This window comes from Panthera onca, chromosome B4 (genome assembly GCF_046562875.1).
Source record: "Panthera onca isolate mPanOnc1 chromosome B4, mPanOnc1 haplotype 2, whole genome shotgun sequence".
Taxonomy (NCBI): domain Eukaryota; kingdom Metazoa; phylum Chordata; class Mammalia; order Carnivora; family Felidae; genus Panthera; species Panthera onca.
The window spans coordinates 46377619-46404671 of NC_138345.1; the positions used below are offsets into that span (position 1 = coordinate 46377619).

A 27053-nucleotide genomic window follows, 5' to 3' on the forward strand; every position below is an offset into this window, starting at 1 on the left:
CGTCCCGGCGGCTCTCCAGGGAGTCTGTAAACACACCCAGAGACTGTCATGGAGGGGGAGGAGGAGGCGGCGGCGGCAAAGGGAGGCGTTTTGGGCCGCCTCCAGGGTCCGCTCTGTCATTCCTGAACTGGTCCCTCGTCCCCGTGACTGTGGCCTCAGGGAAGCGAACTGTTAGGCGAGAGGAGGAGACAGTCAGAACCATATCCCCTTCTTCCCCCGGGGCGGGGGCCGGGCCCGGCCAGGCCGGCTGAGCCGGGAGAGGGGAGGGGGAGGGAGCGCCTGGCCAGGCCGGCCTGTCCGCCGAGATGGATGACAGTAAGGTAAGTCCTGTGGTTTGCACGCGCAGCTGCTGCCGCCGCCGCCGCCGCCGCCTGCTTGTCGCTAAGTGCTAGACTCGCCGCTGAACCTCAGCTTGGTAGCCTCGCCAACACCCGGGAAACACCTGCCTTAGACATCCCTGCGCCTCCAGTTGTTACCCCCTGTACCCAGCCAGAAATTCAGGGAACAGGGGGCTGTGTTTTTCCAGAAAGGGCCTTCTCCTCTGGAAATTTTTCACTCCCCGGACAAGCCTGTTTGTCAGCTTTTCCAGGTAGCGCAAACCCTGGTCCTTGACTTGCCTAGCGAGATAAGTGAAGAAACTACCGTGTTTTCTCTTTTTGCCTTCCCCGGCCCTCTCCCACACTTTCTCCGGTGTGGAGACCTTAATTAGGGCACCCTGAACCAGCCCTATTCCCCTTGAAGGTTCCCCTTTCTTCTCTCAGGCTCCCTTACTCAATGCCCCATTCATATAATCAGTTCACTCCCCCATGAGCTATTTTCCTGTGGTTGGTTGGAACACTCTGCGAAGCTCCTGTTGCTATTCGTCCAGAATCTAACCTCCTCTAGAAAGCCTTCTCTAGGAAAAGTAGTGAATTCCTTCTTGGTAATGTATCTTAATATCCCACTTCCATCCGTCTTTTGCCATTAAAAAAAAAAAAAATCACTTATCCCTATGATTCTAGCAGGCATTATTCATAATTGGGTAATTCACATAGTTTATGTATACCCTGTCTTTCTGTCTATCCACATTAGTGTTGTCCAGTTTTATTTCATGAAGATATAGGGATGGTCAGCTCATTACTCATCAGCTTACTGATGTTCTGGCATGTTTAAGAAATTGGACTTTTTTTTTTTTTTAAGGACTCAGACTGCTAGACTTTGCCAGTCTTTGAAGTAGAAGTTACTCCTTCTCTTTGCCTTTCAGGGGTCCTACTTTCCACAGGCTCTGGCATACTGCTCGTGCTAGCTTTTTCCTTTGTTTGGGTGCTCTTGTACCCCTCCACTTAACCAGTAACACTTTGCTGCGGTCACATTTTTGTTTCACCCATCCTTAGAATGAAAACACTTCTCCCTTCTCTGTGCTGTTTGTGTTAGTCTACATTATCGCCTCTTCCCGTTCTTGCAGAAGGCTCTGAGAAAAGTGATAAATGAAGGGAAAGCCCACTGCAGTACTCTGAAATTGAGACTCACCTAGAGAAACAGTTTGCTTGTGAAGTAGCAAACCCTAATAGGAAGTGATATTTCCAAGACAGAAAGAGGGAGTTCTGAAAGTTTTCCAGGAACATTAGAAAATGATTTTCCATAAAAGTCTTGCTAGCTTGACTGTTCAGTATTGATTTTGAAAGTAAATCTGAATACCGTATCCCTTCTCTTTTGTAGAAAATGTTACAGCTCTTTAAGGATGCTAAAATAACATCGTTCTTTAATTTCCTTAATTTGAGGCTCTCACAGTATATTCTACATAATTTTTAGTTTACTTTTCAGACCTTTGAAACATTTGATAACTTTCTCAAAGTCGTTGGTAATCTCAAATTAAGTCCCAAGAAAAATACATTGGATTTTGAGTTATTTGACTTGCCTATAGAATCACATAGGAGTTATTTCTAAAACTAGCAAACTGTGGTGGAGGGTATAAAATTGTATTGTTTTCCCTAAAAGAGTGAAGTTAAATTTGGGGGGTAGACTATCCATAATTTATTTCCTATAGGGTTCACAGGGAAGCAAAACGAACTCAGTTCTCATTCTTTTTAATTGATTGTTTTTATGAGAGTATTTAGAAACCAGCAGTTTCTTAAATCTTTAATGATCATGCAGAAGGAAATCCCTTCAGAGGTCTCTGGATGGATAGTGCCTCTGTAAATACACTACTTTCACTTTGAGTACATATCGTAGTTGTGGATGAGTAATATTTAAATGCCATGTACAGCAAGACTGGACCGCTCTTCCAGCAGTCAGGCAGTATGAAACAGCCCTTAAACAAGTCTTTGGCAGCTCCCAGGCCTGCCTTTCTCTGTGCTCTAGTTGTTACAGTCCTGCAAAATTGTATTTTCCTCCTAGCATATACGTGTACTTACACACAAAACACATTTCCCCTCACATTATGTTTAAGTGATGGAGTCTCAGGTTCCCTTTTTTCCTGTATAAGGGAAGGTGAGAGTTGGGGCCTGGAATTGTGGTGACAGGAGGGCAGAAAGGATGACAGACTGGCCAACAGCAAGGCCAGGGGAACGGGAAGAGGATGAAGTGGGCAGGAGCTGCAGTTCTAGAGAGACAGTACTTGAATGAGCAGGTCAGGAGAAGACGATGATGATGTGAGGACCTCCCTTTAAAAAGATTCTGTATTCTGAGTTGTTTTCATCAGTGGCAACGAGTGAGTGTGCCAGGAGCTCTCCACATTCTGCCATCCAGCTTTCTGGAGTCAGAGTAGGACAGATTTGAATGGGAGTGCAGCTTTGCCTTTCACCCGACTAGCGGTGTGCCTGACACAGCATAGAGTACTTGTTAATAGTGACTGAAGGAAGTGGGGACAGAGTGTCATTAAGGAGATTGCCCTGACGTACCTGGGCTTTGTTAATCCATGTGCTCTATTGAGCCAACCACCCAGAGTATACAGACAATGGCAAATAGCAAAAAGAAAGCAAGAGATAGATTGGACATCTAAAAGTGGGGGCTTGGGAAAGTGTTAAGTAGCAGAGATTGAACACTGACTGAGTAGATCTCTACTAAGCTAGTTGGGAAGGAAAAATCTTGGCTAATTAACCTTTCTGAGCTTCCATTTTATCTGTTAAATGGCCAATACCTTTTTCACAGGCTTTGCTGAGGATTAGAGGTACTACATTATCATAAAGCATTGAATAGAGAGTCTGACATATAGTAAGCACAAAAAATGTTATCATTACCAAGGAGTGACTTCCTTGGTAGTTGACACAGTGCAGTAGGTACCTGAGATGCTCATTTTAGCAATTCTTAATTGCACGCTGTTGCATAACATTTTGGAGCCATGTTTATATTTATACCTACACTACCCTTTGCTCCTAACTATGCCCCCAATGGGACAGGGCAATGGGATGGGGCTTGAAATGAACTTAAACTCTGCATTTAACTGTCAGATTGTGTGAGAAAGATAGTCTCCTGAGCCCACCTGCATGTCTACTAGTAAAAAGTGCTTGTTTTTATGAAAGCTTCCTCCTGATCTGCTGCATTCAATTACAAAGAAAATTAACGTATGTTATTTTCAGAGGCTTTGATCATAGAAGGTTCTTACTTTTTATTTTACATTTGACTTCTATGTTTATTGAGTGAATGACTAATATAAATTGAAATATCCTAGACTAGATATGTCCCTGCCTCAGACTAAGCTGGTAATAGACTACCATATTATATTGCCTGACAGTTTAGGGCACCAAGCTTCAGTTGAGTGACTGACAAGAGAGTGGGTCAGACACTGGCCACAATATGCTAATATGGATACTGTTCTCCTTCGTTCTTCCTCTACCTGTATTACACACGATTTTCTAAAAATGAGTTTTCTTACACCGTCCTTACCTCTTAGGTAAGAAGACAAGGTCTTCTGTTCCATTCAGTTCTGAGTAGTGTTGGTTCTCACAAAAATTTTAACTTGGCCAAAGAATCTCTTTGACATTCCTGGACCTGTCCTTTGGCCCCTGAAGTCCCTCCTGTTGACCCTTTATCCATCTTTTGCTACAGTTGGAACCACCTTCCTTGAGCAGTGTCACAAAACTCAGACATTCTCTGCTTTTTCTTCCCTCCTCTTCATCAGTGCTTTCCACGAGACTAAAACAGAAGAGCCAGCTCATCTACTAAACAAATCTCTGACAGATTTAATGTACCTTCCTTTCCTCTCTAGGCTGTCTGCATATATTTTTTTAAGATTAAAAAAAAATGTTTAAGTTTATTTATTTTGAGAGACAGAGGCAGAGAGAGAGAGTGCACGAGCAGGGGAGGGACAGAGAGGGAGAGAGAGAGAATCCCAAGCAGGCTCTGCACTGTCAGCACAGAGCCCCATGTGGGGCTCAAATTCAGGAACCATGAGATCACGACCTGAGCTGAAATCAAGAGTCGGATGCTTAAACAAATGAGCCACCCAGGCACCCCTATACTGCCTGCATATTTTAACTAAGGTACCTCAAAAGATGGTTTAACCCTAAGGAGTAATTTTAATACTACAGAAACCAGCTGAAATCTAAGTTTACATATCCTTATTTAGAACAATTCACTCTCCTAAGGTTTTCAGAAAAGTCTGTTTATTCATTAATTCATTAAATATTTGTTGGACACATAATATGTAAAGGCATTGTGCTAGACAGAGACACAAAGGTGATAACGTTTATAACTATTCTTGGAAACTTACATTTCAGTGGGCTAAGCAGACATAAAGAAAAATAATTACAATATAGTGAGGTAAAAAATAAGGGCAATAGAGGTAAAGTGCTTTTGGAGCGGTAAGAGTAGATGCCTGTACTAAATAAAGCATATTGCACTGAATAAGTACTATGGTAGAAGTTAGAGCAGGAATTAAAAAATTTTCAGTAAAAGGTCAGATAGTAATTATTTGCTGGCCATGTGGTCTCTGGTGCAATTATTCAGCTCTGCCATTTTAGCACAGAAGTAACCATAGGCAGATTTAATGACTGGGTGTGGCTGTGTTCTAATAAAACTTTATTTACCAAAACAGTCAATCGGCTGGGCTTTGCTTTCCATCAGGGCTGTCGTTTGCTGACTCCCAAGCTAGAGCATAAAGCATAAGTAAAGGTGTAGGCAGAGATAAGATTGGAAAAATAATCTGGGGCCAGATCATGATATGCCTGGCAAATTAAGCTAACACATTTTGGTCAGTATTTTTTCAAAATGTGGAATAAAGAAACACCTGCTGACCCAGGATATTGGGAATAGGGCGTGGGAATCTGAATTTTAATTAGGCTCGCCAGTTGACTGGCTCATATGCTTGCCGCAGTTTGAAAACCAAGGCTATAGATGTTGGGGAGCCATCAAAGGATTTTAAAGCGGAGGTGACAATATCAGATTTGTGTTTTTAAAGGAAAAAATGCTAATGGCTATATGGAGAATGGATTAGGGTAAAGATGTAGGAACCAGCATAAGACTAGAGGCAGAGGGTCCGATTAGGAAGAACATGGATTTTGGCATATAACCAAAGATCAGATCTCATTTCTACCACTTTCAAGCTGTTATGATTTTGAACAGATTATTTAATCTGTTCCAAACTGAATTTCTTCACTGGATGGATTAATAAAACTTTAATGAATTATTGTGAGAATTAAATGTAATAACAGTTGACCTTTGGGGCACCTGGCTAGCTCAGTTGGTAGAGTATGTGACTCTTGATCTTGGGGCTGTGAGTTGAAGCCCCACCATTGGGCATAAAGCTTACTTAAAAAATGAACAGTTGACCCTTAAGCAACATAGGTTTAAACTGCCCAGATCTACTTACACGTGGATTTTTAGAAAATAAATATAGTACTGTAAATATATTTTCTCTTCCTTATGATTTTCTTAACATTTTCTTTTCTCTAGCTTTATTGTAAGATTACAATATGTAATACATATAACATACAAAATGTGTGTTAATTGACTGTGTTATTGAGAAGGATTCCAGTCAACAGTAGTCTAGTAATAGTTAAGTTTTGCAGGGGAGTGAAAAGTTACAGATGGTTTTTTGACTGTTTGGAAGTTGGCACCCATCACCCTTGCATTGTTGAAGAGTCAGCTGTATATATGTGAGTCCATATCAGAAGAACTTAGTACATCACGGGTTCTCAGTAAATGCTAGTCCTTTCTGGCCCCTCATCAGTTTAGATTGCTCGTAAGAAAGGCCTGAGCTGAAGACCATATTGAAGCTATTGTAATTTGGGTTGTGGTTGATGTAGCATGCATAAAATCCTTCAAGGATGAAGAATGTGGACAGAAGAGAGAGTTAAAAAGACAGAACTCTGGACTAGAATGATCAGAAGAGGCTGAGGAACAGAACTCCGCAAAATAAAGAGGGTTAGTGATCCAGGAGAACCAGAAAAAAAAGGGGGAAGGCAGTTCTGCCATGTATCTAAGGGAAGAGAAAATTTTAAAGAGGGAACTTTAATATGAGATGCCACAAAAAAAGTCAAGTAAACAGCAAAGGGGGGGTTGGGGAGGAGTATCCCTTCTATTTGGAAAATAGGGGATTATTTATGATCCTAGCAAGAGAATTTTCCCTGGAGTGATAGGGTAGAAGCGAAAATGTAGCGGTTGAGAAAGAGGTGGGCGGGGAAGCAAAGACAGTTAGGTATAGACCCGCTCCTAGTGAGTCAGTTTGTAACAGTTTCAGGCATTGCTGAAATCTATGTAGTATTATATTTAGCTTCAAACAGGCATAGGTGTTGGGAGAGGAGAGGCAGGAGTTAACTCTCAGTTCAGAGAGGCCTACTTTATCTTCTTTCTCCTTCCGTTGACTAGAAAAACTGGCAGAAAGGTTAGCAGCAGGAAGATGTGATTAGACTTTTGTTTCTGAAGATCTGGTAAATAAAAGGCCTAACCCACAGCTGTGAAGGAAGTTACGGGAGTCTTAACACCAAATGAAAATGCAGCTACCTGTTTTTTCTTTAAAGTGGTAAAGAGCAGTAGCTGGGTACATTCCTATCTTATTTTTCTTTAATCAGTTGGAGATAACTTTTCACTTTATGTTTTAAAAAGAGTGAAGTGAACCCCCTTGCTATTTTTTGTCTTTAGCTGGGGCTGTTGCTGCCACTTCATGTACATGCAATAATCCTCTTAGACTTACTTAACAGCTTGAAACTTTTATGAGTTGCCTTAAGAATTAGAGCATTAGGAAGTAAATAAGTGCAAAAAGGGTGGTAAAATAGTTAAGAGTTCTTCATTGGTTTTTCAGATTTTATATCCCTTATGAGGGAGCTTTTTTTTTCTTTTTCTTTTATAGCTTCTATAAGTTGGCAGTCCTGATAATGACATCAATTTAAGTCAGTTTTGAATAGTCCTAATTTTTCTTTGCATTTAGTCATTCAATTATCAGTCTTTTAATAAATGCCTCTTAAATTTAGCCTGTCTCAGGGCTGGATACAGTGGAGATTGGGAAAGCAGAAAACACAGCTTTTGTGCCCGAGCAGCTCACGTTACCTGGAGGAGATAGAACTTAAATCTGTGAGGCCACTAAAAAACAAACAAACAAAAAGCAATATAACATATAAATTCAGTGTGTTCAGTATATGTTCCAGACATTTGGAGAAAAAAAATGACATATGGGAAGACGGTGATTGTCAGGGAGAGCTTCAGAGAAAGAAGGCTAGAGCTGATCCCCTAACCAAAGAAAGCATAACATTTGCCATTCTGGATGGTAGAGAGGTGGAGGGAACATTTAGAGAAATGGTGATATTGAATAGATGGGAATGGAGGGGATGAGGCAAGGTCCTAAGGAGGCATGACTAGATATGATTCCCCTTTGGGGAATAATGAAAGAGAAGATTGCCTTGGTTAGCAGGAGCCTGGATATAGTGGGCTGACTAGTGGCCCCTGAAAAGAAATATCTGTGTCCTAATCCCTGGAGCCTGTGAATATCACCTTATATGGTAAAAATGAATATTACCTTATGGGGTGGGGGGGGGGAGTGTGATTAAATTAATGGTTTTGAGAGGAAGAATTTATCCTGGATTATCTGTGTGGGGCCTAAATCCAATGACAGGTGTCCTCATAAGAGTAAGGCTGAGAGAGATTTGGCAGACAGATATGGAGGCGGTGTGACCACAGAGGCAGAGATTGGATTGACGTGGCCACAAATGAGGGCATGCTGATAGTTCCTAGAAGCTGGAAGAGGCAAGGATGGATTCTCCCCTGTGCTCTCCAGAAGTAGTGCCATCCTTCCAGACTCTGGCCTGCAGAACAAACAGAATACATTTCTATTGCTTTCATCACCACCAAGTTTGCGGTAATTGTTAGAGCAGCCACAGGAAAGTGATATACTGGATATAGTGACCTAGTAAGCAGTGTTGAGTCAGAGGTCTTCTCTTGATCTGGAGAGTGACATGGCCAAAGGGAGTTTGTTCTTTCTGTAATGATCAGATAACTGCGTTTTTACAATGAAGGAAAATACACCAACATTATTTTAATAAACTGAAAAGAAAGGTTAATTTGGTAGCTCTTTGCAGGATGGATTAACTAGGAAGGTGGGAGTGGAAAAGGAGAGATGGTAGGGAGCCCTACTGAGAACTTATTGTGATAATCTGTGAGTAGAGCTCTGACTAATATAGGCAGTAGGAGGAGAGAAGAAGAGCTAACTCAGATTTTATAAAGGAATAGATTGGCATGACTTCAGTTGGTGGGTATGGAGAGCCACAATAGTAGAGGGAGATTTCAAGGAAGCATAAAATGAGAAAGTTTGTTAGTTAACCTCCTCACCACCACCCTCCATCAAGTGCCTAATGCCACAGTGAGCTGGAGTAAATGAGAGATATATGGCATTAATAGAGCAGTGCCTATAAAGCGCCTGTCAGTTTTCGAGCCTTTGCAGGGCATGATGTGATCAAGTTAATGAGTCCTACCATGAAATCTGGAGGGGAATAGTTATGCTTATGATAGTGAGTTACCTTGTGACAAGTTGCTATGATGCAAATCAGGGGTCTTAGGTCCTAGACCCTGCTCTGACACTGAAATTCTCTGAACTAAAATGTTGCCATCTATAAAACAAAAGAGATCACTGTGCATATCTGTGTGTGGGTATGTGTGTGTATACATGTATCCTTCTACCACCATCACTCCTGTATATCCTGATATCCTGTCTTTTATTATGTTATTGCTTTTTTCATGTCTTCTGTGTCTTATGAGTCTATATACATTACAGTTTAGGACCCTGGGTTCTTATATCAATATTCCTGGAGTTTCACAGAATTTGGGGACATGGCAGGTGTTCAGTAAATGGTTGTTGAATAGAGGAATTAATTTTCCCCTCTTTACCTGAAGAAGATGGCTTTTCCCTCCCTGAAATGGTGTGAAATAACATGAGGTAACAGGTAGAGTGCCTCACTCAAGGCCTTGTCCATGGTGAGTGCTCTCTTCCTACATACTCCAGTTTGGCCTTGAGTTTAAGTGTTTGTTGTTAGCTCCTAAAAAGCTAGAAGTAAAATGATCCAAGAATCTTTGGAATAGGGTTTAATCTGGACACTGGAGCCTTCCTAATAAGAACCCCTGGAGAGCATGCAGCTCCTCTTTCTACAAAAGTTAAACCTGTTGACTGGGAAGCCTGTGCCATCCACACTCAGGCCTTTGCAGGCTAAGTTCTATTTTTTCTCTGTAATGGTTAAATTTAGAATTATCAGGAACTCCTTCTTGGCTAGATCCAGTCTTGTGTGTTAATTCTCAGCCTTTTTAAGCTCCAAAATTAGAACCCTTATGCTTGACCCCTCCCCTCTGTAATATTCTTTCTCCTCATAAGCTTGTGTCTCTATGCCACATTGATTCTTCCTTTTCTATTATTCTTTCCGCTTTTTAAGGTTCACGTATTTTTTTAATAACAGCTGTCTTTTTAAGATAATGCCTTTATTGAAAAATAATTCACATACCGTAAAATTCATCTTTTTAAAGTGTACAATTCTGTGATTTTTATTAGTACAGTTGATGCTTGAACAACATGGGTTTGAACATGTGGGCTCACTTACATACAGATTTGTTTTTTATAAATACAGTGCCATGCTATAAATGTATTTTCCTTATGATTTTCTTTTTTTTAATTAAAAAAAATGTTTAATGTTTATTTATTTTTTGAGAGAAAGAGAGACCGAGCATGAGTGAGGGAGGGGGAGAGAGAGAGGGAGACACAGAATCTGAAGCAGGCTCCAGGCATTGAGCTGTCAGCACAGAGCCTGATGCGGGGCTCGAACCTATGAACCTTGAGATCGTGACCTGAGCTGAAGTCAGATGCTTAACCGACTAAGCCATGCAGGCACCCCATCCTCGTGATTTTGTTAATAATATTTTCTTTTCTTTAGCTTACTTTATTGTAATAATACAGTATATGATACATATAATATACAAAATATGTATTAACTATGTTATTAGTAAGGCTTCCAGTTAACAGTAGGCTATTAAGAGTTAGGTTTTGTGTGGAATTGTGACTGCTTGGGGATCAGTGCTCCTAACCCTTGCATTGTTCAAGGGCCAACCGTACATTCACAGTTGTGCAATGGTTACTGCTATCTTCCCAGAACATTTTCATTACCTTAAAAAGAAACCCTTGTAAACAAACTGTGGTATATCCATGTAATGTAATATTGTTTTTTTTTAATTTTTTTTTTAATGTTTATTTTTGAGAAGAGAGAGACAGAGCATGAGCGGGGGAGGAGAGAGAAAGAGGGAGACACAGAATCAGAAACAGGCTCCAGCCTCTGAGCTGTCAGCACAGAGCCCAACGCGGGGCTCAAACTCACAGATTGTGAGATCATGACCTGAGCCGAAGTTGGACACCCCACCGACTGAGCCACCCAGGCACCCCAGTAATGTTATTAAGCAATAAAAAGAACTGAACTATTAAACCACAAAAAGGCATGGCGGAACTTCCTTGCATATTGCTAAGTGAAAGAGGCCAGTTTAAAAAGGCTGTCTACCATGTGATTCCAACTATATGACATTATGGAAAACGCAAAACTATAAAGGTAGTAAAAAGATAAATGGTTGCCAGCATTTTGGAGGAAGGAAGAAGGGGTGGGACATGGGATTTTTAGGGCAGTGAAAATATTCTGTATGATACTTTATTGCAGATACATGATATGTGCATTTGTCAAATCCAGAGAGCCATACAACACAGAGTGATGTAGACTCTGGATTTATTAATAACATATCAACGTTAGTTCATGAGTTATAGTGAAGGTACTACACTAATGCAAGATTTTTTTTTTAATTTAATGTTTATTTTTGAGAGAGGGAGAGGGAGTGGGGGAAGGGTGGGGGAGTACTGAGGATCTGAAGCAGGCTCTGTGCTGACAGCAGAGATCCATCCCAATATGGGACTTGAACTCACAAACCACGAGATCATGAGCTGAGCCAAAGTTGGACACTCAACCAACTGAGCCACCCAGGCACCCCTACGAGATGTTAATAATAGGGGATGCTGGGGGATGCCTGGATGGCTGAGTCGGTTAAGCGTCTGGCTTTGGCTCAGGTCATGATTTCACAGTTCATGGTTCGAGCCCCACATAGGGATCTGTGCTGACAGCTCTGAGCCTGGAGCCTGCTTCAGATTCTGTGTCTCCTTCTCTCTCTGCCCTTCCCCTGCTCATGCCCTGTCTCTGTCTGTCTCTCTGTCTCTCTCAAAAAAATAATGATGGGGGGGGCGCCTGGGTGGCGCAGTCGGTTTAGCGTCCAACTTCAGCCAGGTCACGATCTCGTGGTCCGTGAGTTCGAGTCCCGCATCAGGCTCTGGGCTGATGGCTCGGAGCCTGGAGCCTGTTTCCGATTCTGTGTCTCCCTCTCTCTCTGACCCTCCCCCGATCATGCTCTGTCTCTCTCTGTCCCAAAAATAAATAAAAAAACGTTGAAAAAAAAATTAAAAAAAAAAAATAATAATGATAGGGGACACTGGGAGAGTGGAGAAAGAGGAGATATGTGAGAACTCTCTACTTTCTGCTTAATTTTTTGTAAACCTAAAACAGCTCTGAAAAGCAAACTATGTTAATTTTAAAAAAGAACAAAAGAAACACTTTAGCAGTCGTTGCTCATTCTCTCCTCCCCTGCCCTAAGCAATTACTAATCTACTTTTTATCTCTTATCGATTTGCCTTTTGTGGACATTTTAGCTCCATGGAATCACACAGTATGAGGCCATTTGTGTTTGGTTTCTTTCACTTGGCATAATGTTTCCAGTGTTCATCTGTGTTGAACCATGTACTTCATTCCTTTTTGTGTCTGAATAATGAATGTTCCATTGTATGGACACACCACATTTTGTTATACACTCATCAGTTGATGGACATTTGGGTTGTTTCCACTTTTTAAAAAGCTATCATGAAAAACGTTACTATGAACATGCATTGTACAAATTCTTATGTGGTCATATGTTTTCATCTTTTGGGGGGATATACCTAGGAGCAGAACTGCTGGGTCGTATGGTAATTCTAGGTTTAATATTTTGGGGAACATGCAAATGGTTTTCCAAGGTGGCCACTATTTTATATTCCCACCAGCAATGTATAAGGGTTCCATTTCTCCACATCTCCACATGTTATTGGCTGTTTTTTATCATATAACCATTCTTGTGGGTATAAAGAGGTATCTCTTGGCCTTGATTCACATTTCCCAAATGACTAATGATGTTGAATGTTTTTCATATGTTTATTGGTCATTTATATGTCTTCTTTGGAGAAATGTCTATTCAAATACTTTGCCTACACTTTAATTGGACAGTTTATCTTTTTGTTGAATTGTAGGTGTTCTTTGTATATTCTGGATACAAATTTATCATACGTATGACTTAACAATTATTTTCTCCCATTCTATGTGTTGACATTAATGGTGTTCTTTGAAGCATAAAAAAAATTTTTTTTAATGTTTATTTATTTTTGAGAGACAGAGAGCATAAGTGGGTGAGGGGCAGAGAGAGGGAGACACAGAATCTGAAGCAGGCTCCAGGCTCTGAGCTAACAGCACAGAGCCTGACGTGGGGCATGAACATGCCAACTGTGAAATCATGACCTGAACCAAAGTCGGATGCTTAACCCACTGAGCCACCCAGGCGCCCCTGAAGCACAAAATTTTTAATTTTGAAGTCCAATTTTTTTCTTTTGTTGAGTATGCTTGTGGTGTCATATCTAAGAAACTGTGGCCTAATCCAAGGTCACAAGATTTATCTCTATGTTTTCCTTTAAGAGTTATTATGGCTCTTACATTTAGGCCTTTGTTCTATTTTGAGTTAATTTTTGTATATGGCATGTTGTAGGAGTCCAACTTAATTCTTTTTGCTTGCAGATATTCAGTTGTCCCAGCACCATTTATTGAAAAGACTGTTCTTTTCCCGTTTCTCTATTGTTGTGGCACCTTACTGAAAATCATTTGACCATAAATCTAAGGTTTATTTCCAGATTCTCAATTCTTTTTCAATTGATATGTGTCTACCCTTGTGCCAGTACCACATTATCTTGATTATTGTAGCTTTCTAATAAATTTTGAAATCAGCAAGTCAAGCCCTCCACCTTTTTGTTTTTTAAAATTGTTTGGCTATTTGGGGTCCCTCTATTACCATATAATTTTTTATTTTTATTTTTTTTTAATTTTTTTTTAACGTTTATTTATTGTTGAGACAGAGAGAGACAGAGCATTTTTTTTAAATTTTTTTTAACGTTTATTTATTTTTGAGACCATATAATTTTTTAAATTATCTTGTCAGTTTATGCAAAAAGGCAGCTGGTATTTTTTTAAGTGATCTCTACACCCAGTATGGGGATCAAACTCATGACCCCAAGATCAAGAGTCAAATGTTCTACCAACTGAACCAGCCAGGCAACCCCAGCTGGGATTTTGTTGAATTTGCAGATCAATTTGGGGGAATATTGTCATCTTAACAATATTAAGTCTTTCAATCCATGAATATGGAATGTCTTTCTTTTTATTAGATATTTAGTTTCTTATAATGATGTTTTGTGGTTTTCAGTGCATAAGGTTTGCAGGGTTTTTTTTTGTTAAATATTGCTAAGTCATTCTATGAGGCCAATATTGTAGCATGTATCAAAACCAGAGATACCGTAAGAAAACTATAGACCAATATGTTCTCTGAATATAGATGCAAATACCCTCAATAAAATGCTGTTCCTTTTTTAAATGTTTATTTAGAGAGCAAGCAGGGGAGGGGCAGAGAGAGAAGGAGAGATAATCTCAAGTAGACTCCGCACTGTTTGTACAGAGCCCGACTCAACCTGGGGCTTGATCTCATGAACCGTGAGATCATGACCTGAGCCGAAATCAAGAGTCAGATGCTTAACTGACTGAGCCACTCAGGTGCCCCTAAAATGTTGTTCTAAATGGTATGTTTTTATGCTATTCTCAATGAATGTCTTTATGATTTCATTTCAGATTGTTCATTGTTCAGAGCTAATTTTTGTTTATAGATCTTGTCTCTTGCAACCTTGCTCAACTCATTTATCAGCACTAATAGTTTTTTGTGGATTCCTTAGGATTTTCTACATACAAGATCATACCATCCTCAAGTAAAAGTAGTTTTATTTTTTCCCTTCCAGTATGAATGACTTTTCTTTCTTTTTCTTGCCTAATTGCTGTGGCTAGATCCTCTAATATAATACAGTGTTGAATAGAAGTAATGAGAGAAGGCAAGGTCCTTGTCTTTTTCCTGATCTTTGCGGGGAAAGCTTTCAATATTTTACCTTTAAGTGTGATATTAGCTGTGGGTGTTTCATAGATACCCTTTATCAGGTTGAAGAAGTTCCCTTTATTCAGTTTGTTGAGTGTTGTTTTTTTTTTTTTTTTTTTATCATATGAAGGTGTTAGATTTTGTCAGGTGCTTTTTCTGAGTCTTTTGAGAAGAAAATGTAACTTTGGCCCTTTTTTTCTTTTGAGATGATCTGTTATTACAGTATTTGATTTTTGGGTTGTTACACCTACCATTATTCCTGTGATAAGTTGCACATAGCTATGGTGTAAATCCTCTTTATATGTTGTTAGATTCAATCTGATAGCATTTTGTTGAGGATATTTGCATCTATATTCGGAAAACATATTGGTCTGTAGTTTTCTTATGGTATCTTTGGTTTTGATATCAAGCTAATAATGGCTTCGTAGAATGAATTGGGACATGTTGTTTTCTCTTCTGTTTTTTGGAAGAGTTTATGCAAACTTAGTGTTAATTCTTTAAATGTTTAGTAGAATTCACCAGTGAAGTGACTTGGACTTTTCTTTGTGGGAATTTGTTGTTGTTGTTGTTACTAATTCAATCTCTTTTTTTGTTATAGGTCTATTCAGATTTTCTATTTTATCTTGAGTCAGTTTTGCTACTTTGTGTCTTTCTAGAAATTTGTCCATTTCTTCTAGGTTATCTTGTTTTTGGCATATAATTTTTCATAGTATCTCATGTAACCATTACTATTTCTGTAAAGTTGATAGGGATGATGTCTCTTTCAGTCTTTTTTTTTTTTTAACCCAGTCTTTTTATTTTTAAGTTTATTTATTTTGAGAGAAAGAGTATAAGCATAAGCAGCGGAGGGGAGGAGAAAGGGGGAGAGAAAGAATCCCAAGCAAGCTCCACACTAACAGCACGGAGCCCAACACAGGGCTTGAATCCCACGACCCCAAGATCATGACCCGAGCTGAAATCGAGTCGGATGCCTGAGCCACCCAGGCGCCCCTCATCTTGACTTTAGTATTTTGAATGTTTTCTCTTGGCCAGTCTAGCCAAAGGTTTGTTGATTTTGTTGATTTTTTTGAAACTTTTGGTTTCATTGATTTTCTCTATTGTTTTACCATCCTCTATTTTATTTATGTCTGCTTTGATACTTGTTATTTCCTTCCATCAGCTTGCTTGGGATTTAATTTGTCCTTCATTTTCGAGTTTCTTAAGGTGGAAAATTAGGTTATTGATTTCAAATCTTCTTTTTAGTTTAAGCATTTACAGCTCCCTCTGAGCACTGCTTTAGCTGCATCTCATAAAGTTTTGGTATGTTGTGTTTTCTTTTCATTTCCAAGCAGTTTTCTAATTTCCCTTGTGATCTCTTCTTTGACCCATTAGTTACTTAGGAATGTCTTTTGTCTTTTTATCTGCCATATTTATTAGATAGTTATTGCTGTGTGCTAAGAATTATATGACAGTCCCTGGTGCTTACTTTCTAAAAATCAGAACATCCAGTTTTAGCTTGTCTCAATGGAGAAAGTGTTTATAAAAAAACAGGTAGTTAACATAAAAGTAGGACCTTCACTCTTACTTGCTTATAATAAACAGACTTGAACATTTTAAACGTAATAACGAAGACAGATGTGGTATTGCAAAAGCCCTAGTGAAATCTAGCATCTCTACTGTTTTACCTTCGTGTAATAAATTCTCTGGAGAGTAAGAAAAAAATCAATGGCTGGCAAGTTTCTTTATATGAGAGCTAGGGAGACAGACTTTCTGAGTGTTTCCCTTGGGACTTCCTATTTCCAGCTCACAAATGTGTTTGGGGGAGGAAAAAGAAGTAAAATGGGTAATGGATAAAGAGGTTCCACTGTTTTAAAGACAGCTATTTATATTTTCATGTGGCTCTATGTCAATAGAAATAAGACTAGAATAGAAAAAGCTAAATCTTATATCATTTTCATAGTTTTCTTTGGAGTTTGTGTTGGTGCATAAAAATCAGTACTTTTACTTAGCAACATTAATGTGCTTCCTCACAGAAGAAATAGGAGAGCAAAGGGACAATATGGTTGTCACTGAGTTTGTGAAATTTTAATGAAAATTGGTAAGAATGATTTTTGGCCAGAGCTATTTAAGGAATTTGTGAGACTGATTTCAGTTTTAGTTTCTGGTTCCTTTCACTAACTTCTCCTAAGTTTCCCCTAATCATTATGGCTTATGAATATATGAAGTTCAGTTGTTAAGGCAAGTAGTCTACTAACCCACATTTGTATAATACCTTTTTCTTTACCTGGTGCTTTTAGACTTAAGACTTACAGTAATCCTGCAATGTACCTCTCTTGAAAACCGGTATACTAATCAGATTTTAGCTGACACCAAAAGCTAAAAATTCAGTCTACCATTGAGGAAAAATTAAACATACGGTTTTAACGTAATTTTACAGGAGGTGACATAAAATACAGGAAACCTAGATTCATTTACTCTGCTTTCTAATTTAAAAAAAGGTAGTGAAATAATTTTACTATCATGAAAACTAAACAAAAGGATATAACTTTTGTTTGATTTTTATGACTGTGCTCAGTTTGTTTCAAAAATCATTGAAGTCTCTTAAGTACACTGTGTCCTCTTGCTGGCTTCTCAAAGGCAGCCTCTCCTGAATTAATTAAAAACAGCAATATTCGAGGTATTAGATTACAGTGTTGTATGATTGACGATTCACTTTACTACATAAAGAATAGATATGATTATCATTTATGTCTCTGTAGACTCGAGTTTATGCTGTAAATATATTGCTTTTTAAAAACTGTAGCAATAGCAAATATACTTTGGTTTAATGTAGGATGATTTCAAAATATTTTATTAAAATTGTGCAGTTTCCTGAGGTGTATATTATTATGTTGGAATAAAAACATGGTGTATAATATAAAAAGCTTAAAAGATCTGTTTTTGAAAAGTTGAAACTAATTTGGGAGTACTGAAGCAGCTAGCTTTACAAGAGTGGTGGAAAAGAAAGTTTTTTCCCCAGAGTCTTGGAGAATTCAGTCTCATTTCAGAGCTGCCTTATAAAATGCTTGATGCAGTGGTTGGCCATCATGTTACATGACACAGGGTCTGGTCAATGTGGTTCATTCATATTTACAGTTTGGCTTTCAACCTAACCATTATACTTAGTAATGATCTGATCTTTATAGGGTATTGGGCATTGTTCATGTGTGATATTAATAGTGATCGCAACAAACAAGCAAATGAGAGTTTTTATACCCACATGAATATTGCGTTTGAGTTTTGTTACTGGGAATGCTTCTACTTTTTTTTTTTAAGAGCTTTTTTTTTCTTAAGTTTATTTATTTTGAGAGAGAGAGAGAGAAAGAGAGAGAGAGGGAGAGAAAACGAGCAGGGGAGGGGCAGAGAGAGGGAGACAGAATCCAAAGCAGGTTCTAGGCTCCATGCTGTCAGCACAGAGCCCAACGCGGGGCTTGAACTCATGAACTGTGAGATCATGACCCAAACCGAAGTCAGATGCTTAACCAACTGAGCCACCCAGGCGCCCCTACTTTATTCCAATGATTTTTCAGTATTTGAGTTTTGCATCTTCTTTTTTATAATTGCCTTTAAAGCCTCAGCAGTATTCCTCAGCAGTATTCCTTTCAGAATACTGAAGTTATGTCATTTTTATTTTCTGAGGGTAGTTTTCAGAAAGAACTGGACCATAATTCAGAATTTTGTCAGATAAAGTAGATAATCTGAGGCCAACTCGACTGTATTGTAGCTTGTAAGAAACTAGCTCTAAAAGCACTTTCCCAAAAAGCTTGTTCTTTGGAATAAATGTAACCCCTTTCAAGGTAATTGCTTTAAAGAAAATTTATTTGATGTACAAGTTCAGGTTCGTGTATTTAAAAAATCATCACATTTACCTCATAGTTACATCTTGTGTAAGAACTTGGGGAGGTTCCAAAGCTAAACAGTGAAGAAGATTAAATTACTTTGCTAGTCACCAAAAAATTGTGCCTGTGCAGGTAAATGAATAGCAGAGATATTGAAAAGATGTCTTATGACCAGTGGGAGCAAGTTGAAATCTCTTGAGACAGTCTAAGGTTATAATTATAGGCTTCTAAAATCAGGAGAGAATTATCCTGAAGATGTCAGGGACTTCTGTGTGTTCCTTTGGGCTCATCAATGTTGAAGAGGGAATTCATAGCCAAATTTCTTAGGATACATTTATATATATATATGTGTGTGTGTGTATGTGTGTGTATACAATTTTTGTACAAATTTTATGTTGTTTTCTAACTATAAACATTTAGAAATAATAAAAAATATAGATGAGAGAAAGCTGTCAAAGAAATCCTCATTGAATTTTTAATAAACATCCTTTCTTCTATGTGTTGTTTTATAAGGTTGAGATTACACTGAACTTAAAATTTTTAAATCTTTTTTTTAAATGTTTATTTATTTTTGAGAGAGAGAGAGACAGAGCATGAATGGGGGAGGAGCAGGGAGAGAGAGAGAGAGAGAGAGAGAGAGAGAGAGAGAGAGAGAACGAACCTGAAGCAGGCTCCAGGCTCTGAGCTGTCAGCACAGAGCCCGACATGGGGCTCGAACTCTCAAACTGTGAGATCATGACCCAAGCCAAAGTCGGATGCTTAACCGACTGAGCCATCCAGGCACCCCTACAATTTTAAATATTGGTTTTTCTACCTATTATTTTCACAAGTCAGAAATTCTTTGTGAACACAATATTCAGCGGCCATCTTTTAGATTGTAGCATCTAGTCATACATGGTTCATAAAATTTACTGTTAAATGACTTAAAGTTTATCATTGAAGAAATAATGAAAACTTACAGAATTTCTTCTCTCACACTCATAGTATTAGAAGTATCAGAAAGAAAACAATAACATGAAGCAAAGACTCATGAGGCATGTCATGGGATTATGCTTTCTTAGTTTCATTGGCTTCATGTATTATTTGTAAATGTTTTCCTTGCTAATGTGCAGCCATAGTCACTTTCCTAGAAACAGAACTGAGAGAAAAAAACCATTTCTTCTCTCTCTTGCCGAAGGTGGTTGGAGGTAAAGTTAAGAAGCCCGGCAAACGTGGTCGGAAGCCAGCCAAAATCGACTTGAAGGCAAAACTTGAGAGGAGCCGGCAGAGTGCAAGAGAATGCCGGGCCAGGAAAAAACTAAGATACCAGTATTTGGAAGAGTTGGTATCCAGTCGGGAAAGAGCCATATGTGCCCTCAGAGAGGAACTGGAAATGGTAAGAAAGTCTGCCAGTAAACACCTGAAAAAATCAACCTAAGCTTAGTAGTCAAAGAAATATATATTAAAATATGAAGGTACCAATTTTCACGTATGTGTTTGACAAATACAGGAAAGAATATTAGTCTGTTAGCCAAGACGTAAGCAAGGAAGCAGTTTTGCATAGTAGCTGGTGGGAGCAGAATGTGCCTGACTATTTCACTGAGGGATTGTTTTTGAAGGAAAAAAATGGAAAATAACACAAATGTACAATAATAGGGGATTAGTTAAATTATACTGCATTCATAAATTGGACTACTTTGCAGGCAGTAAAAATCACAATGCACATGTATATTTACTAGTGTAGAAAGGCATTTACAATATATTGCTAAGTGGAAAAAGCAATATAACAATATGTAACAATATGCATAGTATATATACCATTTGTGTTTCAACATATTGATTTATTTATTTGTCATGTTTTGGTCATTTATTCATCCAGACTTTGGGTGGTGGCTGTAGAAATGTAAAAGAGAATAGAAATCTCACTATAAGCTCAGGGGAGGAGGTGACAGGTTGGAGACGAGAGAGAATACTACTATGATCATCACAAAACTAGGACCTCAGCATTTTAAATGGTAAGAAAATAAGGTTGGGGTCTGAAGAGAGTCCAGATAAACACTATTGAATAGATTTAAAAATATATATATTGAATTTGACTCCTGCTGCAAGTTATTTCTTACCTTCTGCAGTGTAAGCTACTTGAGGGCATGATCTTTGAACTGACTGATCTTTGTATACGTCAAAGTCCATACTACACAGTCTGGCAGAAAGCAGATGTTTAGTGAATGTTTATGAAAGAGAAGGGAAATTATAAAATTATTTATTTTAGGAGTAGAAATGATAATGTGACAGCAAAAAGAGATGAATTCTAATTAGTGGCACACTGGGAAGAGAGAATCTTTTAACCAGAGGAGCCTTCTTTTTTTTTTTAAGTTTATTTACTTTGAGAGCAAGAGAGTGTAAGCAGCGGAGGGGCAGAGAGAGCAGGAGAATTCCAAGGCTTCACACACAGCACAGAGCCCAATGCGGGGCTTAAACCCACAAAACAGCCAGATCATGACTTGAGCCGAAATCAAGAGTTGGATGCTCAACCGACTGAGCCACTCAAGCACCTCCCCAGAAGGGCCTTCTTAATCTGAGCACTACCCACAGTTTATCACTAGAAGATTCAGCAGCAGTTTCCTACCCTCTTCTGAAAGATGGCAGGCCTCATACATGTCCTAGGTTACAAACAGAAAATACAGTGGAGGGATAGGATTCCCACCAGCCAGTGTGACCTCTAGTTATGGGAGTTCTTCTGTCTGGGATTTCTACCCCTGGTTCCTGAACTCTGGCTAGTAAAATTTGACTTAAATATATTTTACATATTTCAGTACAAGCAGTGGTGCATGGCAATGGACCAAGGAAAAATCCCTTCTGAAATAAAGGCCCTACTCACTGGAGAAGAGCAGAGCAAATCTCAGCAGAACTCAAGCAGGCACATGAAAGCTGGGAAGACGGATGCTAACAGCAATTCCTGTGAGTACCATGAGTGGGAGAGTTTATATTTAGAGGAGCGTTTTAAGGTAGGGTTTCCATTGACCACTTTCCTTATGTCATTAAATAAAATGTTGATGTCATTTGTAATACACTAATAAGCAAGTGAAATGGTGCTAGATTCTAAATATTGAGATGAATTTTACATGGGCTCGATGAACAGCAACTGAAAAATGTATGGAAAATTCTTAAAGTAAACTTAGTCCATAAATGGGAGTACATTCTAGTTATTGTTAATAAGAATTTTATTTGTATTTTGATTTACAGCCTAAAGAATCCTTTCACTTATATTTATCTTATGTTTTTCCTCCAATAATTGTGTTAAGGAATTACACTTTTTATTTTGTAGATGAAGAAATAGCAGAGGGGTTGGTTAAGATGCCCAGGGTCACACAGCTATAATGGGAAAAACCTGTCTTCACCTAGTCCAGGCTGTATCTAGTACAGGAGCCCATCATTGCAGGGTTTTTTTTTTCATTATGGTGAAATTCATATGAAATTCATAAAATTAACCATTTTAAAGTAATAATTCAGAGGCATTTAGTACAATCAATGTTGTACAACCACCACTTCTATCTAGTTATAAAACATTTTATCACCCCAGAAGAAAGCCCTGAACTCATTAGGTAGTTACTTGTTCTTACTCCCTCCCTCCAGCCCTTGGCAACTTGTCTCTATGGATTTACCTATTCTGGATATTTCATACAAATGGAAACATACAGTATGTGACTTTTTGTGTCTGGCTGTTTTCACCTAGTATATTTTCAAGGTTCATCCACACTGTAGCCTATATTAGTACTTTATTCCATGTTATGGCTGTATAATGTTCTGCTAGGTATGTGTACCACAGTTTATTTGTTCATTCATCTGTTGATGCTTGTTTCTCCCGAACAGTATGATATGAAACATGAGTGTACAAGTATGTGTTTGAGTACTTGTTTTCAGTTCTTTTGCTTATATACCTAGAAGTGGAATTGCTGAGTCTTCTGGTAATTTTATATTTAACTTTTAAGGGAACCACAAATTGTTCTCCACAGTGGCTGATATATTTTGCATTCCCACCAGCAGCATACGAAGCTTCCCGTTTCTGTACATCTTGCTAACTCTTTTTATTTTCCCTTATTTAAAAAAAATTTATTTTTAAGTAATCTCTACACCCAAATGGGGCTTGAACTCACAACCCCGAGATCAAAAGTCGCATGCTCCACTGACTGAGCCAGCTAGGTGCCCCTCTATTTTTAAAAACTATAGCCTTCCATCCTAGGATGTGAAGTAGTATCTGATTGTGTTTTTGATTGGCATTTCCCCAAAGACTAATGATGTTGAGCATCTCTTCATATGCTTATTGGCCATTTGTATATCTTCTTTGAAGGAATGTCTAAGTCCCTTGCCCAAGTTTTAATTGAGTTGTTTTTCATTTTGTTGTTGAGTTGTAGGAGTTTATATTTTTCCCAGATTCTAGACCTTATCCCATTCTGTAGGTTGTTTTTTTCACATTCTTTTTTTTTTTTTTTTTTTTTAAAGTTTATTTATGTTGAGAGAGAGAATCCCAAGCAGGCTCTGCACTGTCAGCACAGAGCCTGATGCAGGGCTCACTCTCACGAACCATGAGATCATGACCTGAGCCAAAATTAAAAGTCAGACGCTTAACTGACTGAGCCACCAGGCGCCCCTTCTCACATTCTTGATAGTGTCCTTTGGTGCACAAAACATTTAAATTTTGATGAAGTCCAGTTTATCTATTTTTTCTTTTGTTGTTCAGGCTTTGGGTGTCATATGTTAACAATCCATTGCCAAATTCAAGGTCATGAAGAACCTTACCCCCTATGTTTTCTTCTAAGAGTTTTATGGTTTTAGCTCTTATATTTTAGGTAACTGATCCATTTTGAGTTAATTTTTCTATATGGTATGAGTTAGAGGTCCAACTTAATTCTTTTGCATGTGAATATCCAATTGTTCCAGGACCATTTGTTGAAGACACTGTAAAGATTTTATAATGAAGATGTCATGGACTGGTTTCTTTATCATTGTGATTGCTTTGGGAGCACTTGAAACAGTTATAAGAAAATGCTGTAAATTTTTTATCTTTTAAAATATTTTTGTAAAAGCGAACTGTTTGGTTTTTGATAGCTTTTATTACATGAGGTAACATTTGTTTTAATCTAAATTGAATTAATGAAAAAAAGCCAAATCAGCTCAATTTTCTTGCAATCTGTATTTTTAAAAAGCCTTTCTGTAGATCCTAAACAAACAAAAAATTCATACATTTTAAAACAGATTAAACAAACTTCATTGACTTACAAACATTCTTACATTGGTAACTATGATTTATTTTTTAGGGTGAAGATTATATAAAATGATGAGTAGCTGATTGAAGCCAATATTCTGATTCCTATGGAGGATGAATGGGCAAGATTGTACTTCTTGGCTCCATTTACTACCTACTGCTCAGTAGTCATCTCTGTAAATCTGCAGTTTCTACCAAAATGTGTGATCATAGATCCCAAAGGATTTTGCTTTAACTTTCAACACTTAGAAAATTTATAAACATTCAGACCTGTTCTGGTTGGTATTGCCACCGGTGGCAGTTAACATGTTGTAATGCTTGAAAACACAGGAGTAGAGAGAAGTGGGTGAAGATTGTATTTTTGCACCTTAACTCCACATTGCTTTATTGGTTAATTTATATTCTTTCCATGTATTTCATGTCATTGTATGTGTATGTATGTTTAGGTGTCACCTTCTTTTATGTTTTTGACTGCCCTACAAAGAGAAACCAAATGGGCTGATTATTAAGTTCTCAGCCTTAATGGACCTAATCTTATTTGTTTATATTTACTTGAGTAATGTTTATTTTCTGCATGAACCATGATTTCTCCTGTGAGCCATTCCAGCATAAGCTGTGAATATGTATTAACAAATATATACAGTTCTATTTTTATAATCCATAATGATATGCCTGTTTTGAATAATGTACGTGTTAACAAAATCCATCAGGAAAGCCCTCAAGACAGCCTCTATTTAAAACTTTCGTTGCTGTCTTCTCGAACTATATTTATAAAAGTTTGCTAGGGCCTAATCCATACTTGGAGAATAATTAGTCAAATTTTCTTTTTAAGCAAGAAGTAACCCTTTAGGCATTTCATCAGCATACACCATCTTGACAACTTAGAGAATGTATGTATGTATGTGTTTCTATTGTATGTCTATATATGTATGTGGGGAGGGTAGGAGTGAATGTTCACACACATTTCCTTGTGTAGTCAACTAACTCGGACACTTTTTCTAAAGAAAATAGGATGAAATTAGCTGCTGAGATCGAGTTTCTGCCTCAAGAGATCTGGAACAAAATGAGGGAGAAATTGCTGGTAGATCTAATGGCTGTAGGCATAACCAGAACACTTAGTTTCTCCCCTGACATGAGCTTCGTGATGAATGTGTTCTGAGCCAGGAAGAAACACACTGTGGGTGTGCCTCTGGTTCGGCCCTGACCGTGTCTACACTCTGGAATGAAGCACTGAGCTAGAGTTGTCACAGCACCACGGCCAGATGGCCTGGTGGGAGCACAGAACGGCAGAGTAGTTCTTTTCAGCTCCAGTTACAGCTACATTGACCTTCTTCCTGACTACCCAACAGAGCAATGGCTGAGGAATCAAGCTCATAATATTTTACATGCAAATAGACTAGGTATCTTTCAGTTTCCCCAGTGAGACACCCTATCACTCTTTCTTCTCTGTCCCATAGTTAAATCAGGAATTGTGTTCTCTGTTGCTGCTAAATTATAATTGTTCTTTGCTCTACTGAGGCAAATATTTGGCTTCTACACAGTATGTTTTGTTACGAAATGGCAGTTTAAGAGGAGGCATCACACTCTAGACTGAGGTGGAACAAGAGATGGACCACATAGTTTTAGATTACAAGGTACTCTCCCCTCTTCTCTTAGGCCATGTTTCAATAAAGTGCTTCCCCTTAGCCTAAGTTCCTGAAGATCTCTTGTGTGTAGGTTGCAAACTCAGATCTAGTCTAGTCCTGTGTGACTACTGATATACCACTAGCCCAACCTGTTGGGTCTCTCTGTGTTTTGGAGGACTGGGGGTTTAAGAGTATTTAATGTCTTTTTAGGATCACAAATATAGATAGATTGAGGATTGTTAATATCCAGACCTTCAGAGTTTAAGTGTTTTAAATACAGTGTTCAGATTGTAATGGGTATGGTTTTGCCATCTGGTCTACTCAAATGTATATTTTTATTTTGCAAAACAACCCAAGATTTACTACGTGTTGCTTTTTGTTCAGTACCTTTTGAATTCCCCAGAAGAGTTGTTTTCAAAGCAAACATTCCAAAATGAATGTGGCTCTTCAATGGAATGTCTCCATTGTGCTTGAAGTATTTCTTCTCTGGTTGTAATTTTAAAGTACAGGGTCATTAGAGCTACCCTCTGTCCCCACCCCCAGTATCTTTACAAGAGCAGTGACTTTGTCCTCAGGTAGAGGATGTGTAATTTTGGATGAAAGTAAATTACAACTTATATAAAGTTTATTCCTAAACCTATCTTTTTGGTATTTTAAAGTAGATCATACCAAGACAAAGTTTCTTGGTCTTAAAAAGGAATGTTTTGATTGCTTTGGGTGTTGTGCTGGCTGCACGCTTTGGCCACTTGAAGCATGTTAATAAATGTCACTGATTAAAACAGCTGGAGCATTTCTTTTCCCATTCCAGTTAAAAAGCAGCAATACTGAAATCCTAGCATCTCTCACTTTCTGTAATGACAACATACAGGCTGAGAGAGAACAGAAGAGGGGGAGAGAATCACTGAGCTCGGTCCCTCTGGATCAGCGCTGTTCTCTTTGCTCCCTGAGTAAAAAGAGTAATGTTGTTGTTGTTGTTCCCAAAGAAAGGAAGGTAAGGGGAAAGTATATATTTGTGTATTTAGACCAGTCATATTCTGTCATTAACTTAGCATAGACCTGCCATATATTAGAGCAACTGAATATAAGATGGAATAAGTTTGGCCAGGTCACGTTTTAGGAGATAGTTGATGTTCTTAAATTTTTTTTTCTATTTCGTCTAAAACCTGTCTGTTGTATCTAAATCAGAATCTGTCTTACTGCAGCAAATTCATATCACTGTTTTTCAGCTACTTGACAGTATTTATCAGCATCACCATTTAGCATTTTATTTCATCATCTTTGAATTATGATAGAGTTGATTTGGCTCATTACAAAAAGCATAGGTTTAAACTGGATTTACTTTTAGTTCAAACAAAGGCAAAGAAATTTAAAACATCAATGCTATATTTCACAAGAAATCAGTTGCATATTATCAATTACATATTTAGTTTTGAAAGAGAGGAAGATTATTAATCCATGTGGTATTGGGGGGCATTGAGGGTATTTTCTTTCTCTGAAGAGCATTGTACAATTATATTTTTATGAAAAATAAAATATCTTCACCAGAGAAATCTCAAGTGGTCTGTTTCGCAGTACTGAAATATGTTTGTGTGAGCACAGAACAGTAAAAAGAGTGAGATTTAGGCAGAAGCACTGGTC

The 27053-nt window shown here is 38.3% G+C and overlaps 1 protein-coding gene across 1 annotated transcript; it reads left to right on the forward strand.

Moving 5' to 3' along the window:
• Positions 1 to 26965, forward strand: CREBL2 (cAMP responsive element binding protein like 2). Its single transcript, XM_060658344.3, has 4 exons — positions 1 to 320; positions 19726 to 19923; positions 21341 to 21485; positions 23843 to 26965. The coding sequence occupies exons 1-4, from the start codon at positions 306 to 308 to the stop codon at positions 23845 to 23847; spliced, it is 363 nt and encodes a 120-aa protein (XP_060514327.1). The 5' UTR covers positions 1 to 305; the 3' UTR covers positions 23848 to 26965.
• Positions 26966 to 27053: the final 88 nt, after the last annotated feature.

Coding starts and splice junctions, on each gene's coding strand:
- CREBL2 (XM_060658344.3), top strand. Junction 19,924..21,340: donor TCAGAGAGGAACTGGAAATG/GTAAGAAAGTCT, acceptor TACATATTTCAG/TACAAGCAGTGGTGCATGGC.